The sequence below is a fragment of the Amphibalanus amphitrite genome, unplaced genomic scaffold (assembly GCF_019059575.1).
Source record: "Amphibalanus amphitrite isolate SeventyFive unplaced genomic scaffold, NRLGWU_Aamphi_draft 000750F_arrow, whole genome shotgun sequence".
NCBI classification, from domain to species: domain Eukaryota; kingdom Metazoa; phylum Arthropoda; class Thecostraca; order Balanomorpha; family Balanidae; genus Amphibalanus; species Amphibalanus amphitrite.
This window is the reverse complement of record NW_024882244.1, coordinates 209,491-219,756: the sequence shown is the minus strand read 5'-3', so window position 1 is coordinate 219,756 and position 10,266 is coordinate 209,491. Positions and strand designations below refer to the sequence as shown.

The 10,266-nt window shown below is 57.2% G+C and overlaps 1 protein-coding gene across 1 annotated transcript; it reads right to left on the bottom strand.

Moving 5' to 3' along the window:
• Positions 1–366: 366 nt before the first annotated feature.
• LOC122365598 (proline-rich protein 36-like) lies at positions 367–10,250 on the bottom strand. Its single transcript, XM_043336945.1, has 10 exons — positions 9,175–10,250; positions 8,747–8,850; positions 8,062–8,135; positions 7,693–7,807; positions 7,219–7,315; positions 6,829–6,919; positions 3,089–5,558; positions 2,868–2,989; positions 895–2,645; positions 367–648 (listed from the first exon to the last, which is right to left on the bottom strand). The coding sequence occupies exons 1-10, from the start codon at positions 9,286–9,288 to the stop codon at positions 439–441; spliced, it is 5,148 nt and encodes a 1,715-aa protein (XP_043192880.1). The 5' UTR covers positions 9,289–10,250; the 3' UTR covers positions 367–438.
• Between the last annotated feature and the right edge of the window lie 16 nt (positions 10,251–10,266).

Sequence of the window (10,266 nt, the reverse complement as noted above, 5' to 3'; positions counted from 1 at the left end):
TCTCTCTCTCTCTCTCTCTCTCTCTCTCTCTCTCTCTCTCACTCTCTCTCTCTCTCTCTCACTCTCTCTCTCACTCTCTCTCTCACTCTCTCTCTCTCTCACTCTCTCTCTCTCACTCTCTCTCTCACTCTCTCTCTCTCACTCTCTCTCTCACTCTCTCTCTCTCACTCTCTCTCTCACTCTCTCACTCTCTCTCTCACTCTCTCTCTCTCTCACTCTCTCTCACTCTCTCTCTAACTCTCTCTCTCTCACTCTCTCTCTCTCACTCTCTCTCTCACTCTCTCTCTCACTCTCTCTCTCACTCTCTCTCTCACTCTCTCTCTCACTCTCTCTCTCACTCTCTCTCTCACTCTCTCTCTCTCACTCTCTCTCTCACTCTCTCTCACTCTCTCTCTCACTCTCTCTCTCTCACTCTCTCTCTCACTCTCTCTCTCTCACTCACTCACCCTGCTCGCCGTCCAGTGCCGGTGTGAGAAGCGCCACGCTCAGTGTGACCGGTGAGATGCCCTGTGAGCTGGGGTCCACGGGCGGCAGTGTGAACTGGGCCAGGGTAGACGTTAGACGGGTGGGGGCGGCCGCAGCCGGCAGGACTGGGGTCTCCGTCAGCTCTCCGTCCGGAAGGTGGAACACCCGGCCCGCCGACATCACCTGCAGCAACGACAGCCAGACGTTAGAACCATGAGATGAAGCGCGGTAGATGTGATGATTACGAGCAAAGAGACACTTTAATCGGCTGCAGTACATAAGCAATAATCCTGCTGAGTCATGTTTCTGAACAAAAGACAATTAGACACCTCACATATGGCACGGCTTTCAATACTAAATCAGTGATTACGCCTCACAGCAGAGTGCTGTGCTACAACTACTAGCGTGCCCTCAATCTCTGCCACTCACCGACAGTGTGACCGGCACGGGCGCGCGGCTCAGGTTGACCAGAGTCAGCGGCACCACCTTCCTGCAGTTCTCGGGCAGCGTGCCAAAGTCCAGCAGCCCGGGCTCCTGCAGCAGCAGCTCGACGGCTGGGCGTTCGGACACCATCCGCAGCCGCACCCGACAGGTGTGCCGGCCGGCCGGGCCGCTCGTCCGCCGCTCAATGGATTCCACACACAGGGTGAGGTAGACAGTGATTCGCCCGGCCACGCGGGGGATCAGGGTAACATGCACGGCGCCCTCCTGGTGGCCATCCAGTAGGGTGCGCGTCCGAAGGCTGACTGTGAGCGGATCGGAGACCTTCTCCGCTGGCAGCAGGCTGTCGTTCAGCTCCACGCTGGACACACTGGGTATCAGCTGCACCCAGTGTGCAGTGCGGTTCACCACCGGCACACACAGCTCCGAGCGTATGTCCGTGCACAGAATCTCAGGGTGGGAAACCTCGGTGGGGGCCATCACTAGCTCGTCACCGTCAGAGCTGGTTTCTGTCGCCGGCGTGTCTTCTGCCGGGCCAACCGACAGAGGATGGACAGTCTGTTCGGTCTCCCTCTCCGCTCGCTGAATCGGCGCCGGCGGCGGGGCGTGTTGTGCAGTCTCCGCGATCGCTACACTGACTCCATTGGTGAGTTGAGTTCGGTTGTTCGCCTGTGCTGGCTGATCGCGCGTCGCGTCTCCGTGCTGAGTGACCATAGGCCGCTCCGCTATGCGCGAGCCGTCTCGTTGCTTGGCGGATAGCTCCACCCAAGATTGATCAGTCTCTGTCTGTACCTCGGCAGTGGCCAGAGCCGGTAGCTCAGAGATTATCTTGGCATGATCCGATGGAACAGCATCTGATTCTTTCGTAGGTTCTGGTGGGAGCTTCTCTTTGGAGGGCTTCGTGAACGTCAGGTCGGCAGTTTGCACTCCGGTACTCACAGAGGACGTTCGTTTTCGCGGGGCGGTGTTCTCCTTCCCCGGTTTATCATTCTCGGGCTTCTTCTGAGCCGGCGCCACCGCAGCCGTGCTCGTCTGAATCTGAGCCGATCGGGCCGCCGCCGCTGTCACCACGGACGCCTTGGATCCTCTCTGTCCGCGTTCGGTCTGAATCTGTTCACTAGTCACCGTACTCCCGGCGGGCGGCTCGCCGGGCCGCGCCTGGGCGCTGGCCGAGCGCACCAGTCGGTTGTGTCGCTGGCTGGCGGAGGTCGCCGACAGGCCGGTCTGCGCCCCAGAGTCGCGCGTCGAGCCCACGCTGTTGCAGGCACGAAGCGCCGGGCGTGGTCCGGTCTGTCGGTCACCGCCGCTGAGCGCAGCGGCCGGCCGCCGACCCGCCGCCGCCGCGGGCACCGCCGACGGCAGCGCGGGCGGGGGTGGAGGCGGGGGCGGGGGCATGGCCGCCTCACTTTGTAGGAGACACGGGGCGCTCTGGCAGGTGGCCGCCACCATATCGCTTACGTGTCGCCGCACAGGAGTCGGGATCCGACTGCGGCGGGGTCGCGCGGCGGCGCCGGTCACCTCTGCTGACGTGGAGCCGGTCACCGCCACCGCTCGCGGCTGCTCCTCCGGCTGAGTCTGCAGCGGGGCGGCGCTCGACAGAGAGGGCCGAGCCGCCGCGCTGGCCGCTGTAGTCGCCATAGAGCCGCTCGACGTACCCGTCGTAGGACGCATCTCCAAGGCGCTCTCCTCAGGCCAGACAGCCGGCGGTGGCACCAGCACCTCCACATGGGTCTCCTGTCCTGCGGTCCCCGCTGGTGCCGTAGCCGTAGCTGTACCACTAGCTGTCACCGCTGCTGATTTTCCGACATCCCCACAGACCTCTGAGCGAGCCTCCGTACCCGTCTCTGCCCCTGAATCATCATCATTAATTCCTTCACCCCGCGCGCTGTCCGCCTCTTTGCTTGGTTCACTGGTGTCTGCATCAGCCGGTACAATAGGAGATACGTGATCCAGGGACTCACTCGCCACAAACGCAGCCACTGAGCGGGCCAGCGACGGTGTCGAGCTCGGATAGCGCCGCGCCGCCAGAGCCACAAGAAACTCTGGAGAGTCGTAGTCCATCCCGATGTCGGCCAGTGCCGAGCTGGTGGTGGCGGGCAGCGCGGCGCCGGCGGCGGCGGAGACCGGCGCACTGTGGGCGGGGGCGGGGGCGGGGGCGGTAGCGGCGGCAGGCTCCGGCCGCTCCGGCTCCGACTCCGGAGCCTCCTCAGTTACCGCTGCCGGGAGGGAGCCGGGAGCGCGGTCGGACGCGATCGAGTACGTCCTGGCCGACCCGTCAGAACTGGCAGAGTCGGGACACGTTGAGACGGCCGCCGCCCGGGCAGCGGCCGCGGCCGTGGCGGCGATGGCAGCGGCGGCCGACTGGCGGGTCGGCGCCTTCTTTCCTGGCTTCCCGGGCGAGCCTCGCACGCTCCTGGCTGTGACGGCGCGATCACTGTCGTCCGTGGTGAGCTCATCCACTTGGCGACGGATGCCCATGCGCGGCACCCTCCGCCCTCTCACCGCCAGATCCGACTGGGCAGAGTTGGGACGCTGTCGGGAAGCATCTTCCGGTCCCCGATCAGTAGCGTAAGTGGAGACCGGTCGGCGCCGGGCCGCCGCTCCACGGAAACCACCCTCAGTGCCGCGTTTGGGTCCGGCCGGCTGTACCGGTATGGATGCCGATCGTTTGACCGGCGAGCGGCGTCGCGGCTGTTCTCCGCGCGGACGCGCCGGCACGCCGCGGTGCAGGCGCGACACTGACTCGGCCAAACGCGTCGCCTCTTTGGGACCGGTCTTGCCGCTGCCAGTAGCAGCGCCGCCAGCGTCGTCCCCCGGCCCGCCGCCTGTGCCACTGATGGCGGTCTGCGTCTCTGCCGGAGCGCTGGAGCCAGTTGGAGGCACAGCACGGGCCATCTGGTTGCTCAGCTCCTCACTCTCGCCACGCAGCTCCTGCAGGATGTCCGTGACGTTTAGTTCGGTACGGCTGCGGCACGACTCGTCCAGAGACATGTCTGGCATGGCTAGCTGCCGCATCACCGCCTCCACCACCTGCTGCATGCTGAGAGCCGGGGTATGAGCGGACGCCGTGGCTGCATTCAGTTCCTGGAGAATACGTGACACCCTCTCCGGGTCCACGGCTCCCGCTGTAGGCGCCGGGGAAGGTGCACTAGTAGGAGGTGGCGGCGGTGCCACAGCCGGAGTCGGTATTGTCGGAGCGGCAGACGGTGGGTCGGAGGGTATATCCTCTGGAGCTGGCTTGTCGGCAGCCAACTGTGACGGACGCTGTGACTGCTTCGGCTGGTGTGCCTGCTGCTTCTGTTCTGGTGGCGGCTGCTGTCCTTTTTTCTCCGGAGTCTGTTGTTGCTGTTTTGGCTTTGAAAACGACCGCCGCGGCGATACAGGACGCCGTGGAGTTGCCGTACGCCTCGGTGAAGACTGCTTCGGCTTTGGCGACGAAGGGACGTCATGGTGCACCGTCACACTCAATGTGTCGTGGGACCGGTCTAGCGTCGACGCGGCGCTATCGCGTCTCGCCTTGGCATCGCGTTTCTTTTGAAGCTTCCTCTGTCGCGCTACTTTCTCCTTCAGCTCCTGTTCCATCTCCCACTGTTTTCGCAGCGCCGCCTGCTGAGCGCGGGCCGTCTGAATGCGCTCCTCCTGCCGCTGTTTGTGCTCGGCCATCTCCTTCTCTTGTCTCCGCTTCAGCTCGTCGCTGCGCGCCTGCGAGTACGCCTGGGGCCACTCACCGCCGTCCGGCCAGCTCCCGAACGCGCTGAGGTCTTCTGAGAGCGGCGCGGACGTGTCGCGGCCTGCGGGGGACGGCTGCGCATCCGCAGTCTGTCCGTCCTCAGAGTCATCTAGCGGCTGCTCGGATAGCGATATCATCTCAGTGACGGTGAGCTGCTGGCTGACAGTCACCGCCGCCGCTGCCGCCTCCGTCGCCTGCACCACACCGTCCGGTGTCCTCCGACCGGGCATCAGCAGCTGCAGCCGCGCCTCCTCCGTACGGTTCAGCACGTCCACTATCTTGCGGCGCAGGCTGTCACCCAGGGCGGCGCTATGTCTCGGCGGCGGCCGCGGACGGACCGTGGTCGGCGTGGCCGTATCACAGCTGCCGGCCCGACTCCGCTCGGGAGTCAGAGTCATGTCACGCGAGTCCTGCGACGGACGACTGGCGTTCACCAGAGTCACGCTCGCGTCCTGAGAGTCCTGTGAAGCTCGACTCCGCTCCGTGGCCTTCGAAGCTTCCTTCAATGTCTCGCTTTGAGTTCCATTCACCGACTTCTTCGCATGATGCAAACCTGTACTGCCCTCTGTTGACCGCCCGCCCCGCGAATACCGCTCCTCAGCGCTGGCCGTTCTCGCCACCGAGAAACCTCGGCTGCTCGCTGTCGACGAGCTCGCCTTTTCCAGCCGACTCTCTGCATTTTCGTGAATCCCCTGGGTCCGCTCGGTATCACTCTTCTCTGCTGCTCCGTCCTTACCACCCCGTTTGTTGGGGGCCGGACCGGGGGAGACGCCGGTGCCGGTCGAAAAGGTCGTGTCCGGTGCTGAGCCGACGGCAGTCAGCACAGTGTACGTTCCGACTCGGGCAGGGCCACCGGTGCCGTGGATTTGACTGTAGCCAGAGCCGTGGGACACGCTGAACGTTTCACGGGACCGCGGCAGAGCTGCGGGACAGAGAGAGCGGGAGACGAGTCAGGCGGCTGAGTGGCGCCCGGTCTGCATTTTGTCATCGGGAAAATATGGCACGCGTGCTAACGAAACAGAGGAAGTGTTCATGCTCGGTAGATAATTTAACCCTCGCCCGTAAACGGTGTTTTGCCACCTTCGCCCATGCAGGGGGGGGGGGGGGGTTGGTGCGACCCCCCTGGCGTTTGAAAACAGAGCGTCGTAGAGCTTAGCGGAAAAGACCAACGGATTGCTCTCAACGAGATCTCGCGATTGGCGGTATATTTTTGGTCCTAAGTCAACATTTGACCTACTTATGACCGGTCAAAGGTCAAATTTTCGGAAAAATCTAACTTTTTCAGATTTCCGCGCCGATTGCGGCAAAACGGTAAGAGATATCGACTTGAAACCTTCACTATCGTGATCCTTGATCAATTCTCTATCGTTTGGTGTATATTTCGATGTCATAACTCTAAAAATGATGCGTTGGGAGCATCGGAAGTCTGCAAGGCCATTTGTGCATTGGGTCACGTCAGGCGTGTGACGTCACTGACCTGACCCTGACCCAAAATGAACTACAAGAAACAACCGACGATGCCTGAAATGGATAGCAAATTCGAATTCAGGGCATCAAAATACCCCGAAAAGGCATACAAGTGCAAACAGTCATTACAGGTCAACCGAGGTCACTGACCTTACCTTGACCTTTAGTAACCTTCAAAATGTCAACGGACATTGTGCCAATGTCAAATCAGCCAGTTGTGATTCTAAAACAATCCATCAGTGTGTCAGGTCAGTCGGCATTTATACCAATGTGAAGCAATCTCCAATTTAGCGTAAATCTGGCCGGAGGTTGTTCCCTTTATGACGTCATAACTCCGTGACCTGACATGACCTTGACAAAAAAATACCAAAAGTTGCGCAAAGGATGCCCCAAAGGGTACTGAGAATTTGAACAGGCTATCTGAAACGGTTCGGCGTGTAGCTAAGAAAAACCTCAGGGGGGGGGGGGGGGGGGTTGCACCAACATGGGCGAGGGTTAACACGGTTGCAACTTTTAATTTGCAATTCTTAGCAATAAATATGCTTCATATGCTCATGACTTCAAAACTTAATTACGGAATACGTCAAAATTACACAGCGCAAAACATTCAGCGACCTGAAAGAAAATAGCATTTCAATAGGTAGCCAATGCAGGTGCGACTTGAAAAAACCACAGACACACAAATCCCGTTCTCATGATTTCATACTCCCCAGCTGGAAACGTACTGGAGCTGGTTGAATTGAAGTCCTCGTCCGGAAACCGTCCGCTGTTGGATTGCCACGTGGTCTGCACCGTGCTCATGCTGAACCGGGGAGGCTGGCGGAAACGAAAGAACAAGCGGTAAAACATCGGGCGATGGTTCAAATAACCGATGTCATCGATTCCGCAAAGTCAGCTTGCGTTATAACGGCTAACGAGAGAAGAATTCGCTGGAAGGCAAGATAAAAATGCAACTAGGCGTTTCTTTGCTCTGGACTATGGAAAAGCAGCACCCAATATAACTAAAAATTCACCTATATTGTCATGTAACTTTGCTCTGTCCAATAGATCATGTCAATAATGTTGAAAATGTTGTCAAAAACACATCAATTCACTGACACTTAGTTCACACATACCGGCTCAACGTTTGAAGCGTCACCCAGAACTCCCATCGGGTAACTGCCGGCCTTCAAATACTGCGAAATGTTTACACTCTCATCGCAGCCAGAGGGCCTGTAAAATCAAACGGAAGTCATTTGTTCGATTGAATGATACATTTACAGTTTGAAGGGAGCATATTGCCCCGTTGCGTAACCGATAGACAGTGAAGAAAACACCTAAGTGAATAAGGAAACATGAGGCAAGTCCACAACTTACATAAAAGGAACATGTCGAAAGAATCCCACAACATACGCAAAACAGGTGCGAATCCTGAAAACCAGACGTGCAATGGTCGGATAGGAATTGGGTCATTTTTCAAATGCTCCTGTGATAACGTTTAGTTAGGTACTGCCTAGGTCTGTCCATCCTCACTCGAAAACAATCACCACTTCAAGCCAAAGTTTCACCAAAATCCAAAGCAACAAAGCGAGAGCGACGAGCAATCGTACGTGAATTTGGTGTGCGGGTCGTATGTGCCTGACGCCAGCGAGAAGTCGACCATGGGCAGTCCGTTTCTATCCAGACTCTGTTCCGCCTGATCCAGCTCCGCCTTGAACGCCTCCCCTGTCGAGAACAGAGCCACCGATCAAGACAGGTGACCGGAGATGTTTGACAGAGCGCAGAGCAGCCCATTCGTCGGGGAGCTAGTATGTATGTAGATGATTAAAAAGGCGCTCAAGATTAAGTTAGCGACATTTATGGTCCTTAGAAACACCCTCCCCCAAAAAGTTTAACTGACGTGAGAAGAATCGATACGTGAAAATGAAACCGTTATGCATAGATAACATGAATAAGGTTTAGAAGACTTGATTACTCACCACCACTAGCGAATCCTCCGGCGTCAAATTCCTTTTGAAAATCTTCCAGCCCATCAAAACATCCACTGCCAAATCTGGAAAAGGCCGTTTAATTAATGCGTTTCAATCCCCACTCAAACAATCATCACGATGCAGTTGCCTAACAGGTAACATCTATACCGTCGGTTGCCTCACAAGAACAATTTGGCCAAGAAAATATTCCCCAAACAAATTATCTTCGTAAGCAAATGGAGACGTTTTAATTTTAATGCTGTTTGTATTAATCGTAGTCATTATCGCTCAAAGTGAAGCAAATGCGACAAAACAGCTGTCGATATTTGTTAAAATAAAAGCGCGCGCAAAGGTCTTCCTTTGAGCAAAATCAAACAAAAGCACTTCTTACGGTAAAAATCGAGAAAAGTAAGAAGGCCAAAATACAACCTAAACCACGAAAAATACGGCGCTTATTCAACCCACAATGTGAAAAAGCCTTTTACTAATTAAAACACACTCAACTAAATTCCTTCTGTGGTTTATGTTTATTTGGGCTTTAGGGCGCGTCGACTGCGGAGGTCATTTTGCGCCCATTTTCCTTCTGTGGGTATGCTTCTGTAAACGGCACAATAAATTGTGCAATAATACATAGTATACCATCGGTGTAATTCTTTGCGTCATCTGGACTGGATCGGCCCGTGTCTGGCCTTACCCGAAACCAGTATCGTCCTGGATGCCCGGCAGTGATCCGGGGCTGCGAGCGGCTCCGATCGAGGTGGATCGCGCCGAGATCTGCTGACCGCTGATGTCCGCCTGCTGCACACACCAGCGATACCGACATCAGCACGATGCAAAAAATAAAGAGCGGTTATTTACCAACATATTTAATTTATGTCGATGAATCGACGAACTATTTCACACTATTTAAGTTCATTCGAAATCTGCTTAAATAATACATCCGTAAATGTAATAATAATCCGTAATAAATCGTTACTCCTCTCACTTCTGAACACAAAATTTTAGGCATACTACCCAATCGCCCGATATAAATTCAGCACTCATTAAGTTTCACACACCCCCTTCGCTCCCTCCCCACCCCAGCCTTCCCTCATCTCATCTCCCTCAGCTCGATCTACTCACATCAGCCGCCGGGACGAAGAGACGCGGTACGCGTGAGGTCAGGGTACCGTCGGCGGCGCCCAGTCCCGTCTCACTGATGGAGTCCAGCGGGAGACTGAGGTGGAGAGAGCTCATCAGCGACCCGCCGCCGCCGGCGGCGCCGGGCACAGCGGCCGGCGGCGGCGACGGACGCAGGTAGCGGGACGCCAGCAGGAGGCTGCGCTCATCGGCGGGGGTGGCAGCGGAGGCGGGGACGGGGGCAGGGAGCACGGGGGACAGCGCGGCCGGCGGAGGTATGTCGGGGTGTTTGATATCCTGTGACTCTACCGCGCGCGGCGCCGGTACATCGGCCGACAGCGTCGCCAGGGGGCTGACCGCGCGCGGCTCACCGCCGGCCGCCGGCGACCCAGGACTGGCCGGGAGGCAGAGCGCGCTCACACCGGGAGGCGAGAGGAGCGCCGGGGAGAGGGGAGACTCGGGACAGGAGCGGGTCACGGGGAGGGGCGACTGGGCACCGTCCGTCGGCGGCCACAGGGAGCTGGGGTCTAGGAACGAGAGCGTGCTCTGGTCAGTGGCGAAACCGCAGCGCGATGAGCCCTCCGTCCTGAAACGGAACCGATGTTGTGTCAAAAAAACAGCGCACAGAACGTAGGTATCTGGCAATCTACCACAAACTACATACTAGCCATACAAGCTAGGACGAATCAGCAGCACATCGGGTACCTAAGCACTAAGCAGTTACGATCGACAATCTACGTGAAGCATATAACGACCGCTGGCGCTAAGCCACTACTACGCGTCACCAGAGTAATAGTGGCGTAGTATCGCCACGGCTCATGGTATGATGATAGATGACCGAACGGCGAACAGCGATGAAAAGTTGTCCGCTTTAGCTAAACTGCGATCCATAGTGTTGAATTATGATGCGATTACGATCGATACAAATTACGATACGATAATGAATATCATTCGCGTTGTAATAAAAATAGCTACCACTGAAAAGCCACTAGATAGTTTTAAAGTACTCAAAGTTTCTGGGCCCTTTTTCCACTCAGTCGCTGCCACTACCACCCTAGGATTTTCAGACAGCCGTCCGTTCGAGCCCGCTAGGAG

Bases quoted from the DNA above. Each gene is read 5' to 3' on its own strand.
- LOC122365598 (XM_043336945.1), bottom strand. From the start codon at position 9,288: ATGAGCTCTCTCCACCTCAGTCTCCCGCTGGACTCCATCAGTGAGACG. The intron at 7,316-7,692 runs GTACGATTGCTC...TTGATTTTACAG, and splicing joins GACCCGCACACCAAATTCAC to GCCCTCTGGCTGCGATGAGA. The intron at 2,990-3,088 runs GCGGCCGGAGCC...CGCCACCACCAG, and splicing joins GCTCCGGAGTCGGAGCCGGA to CTCGGCACTGGCCGACATCG.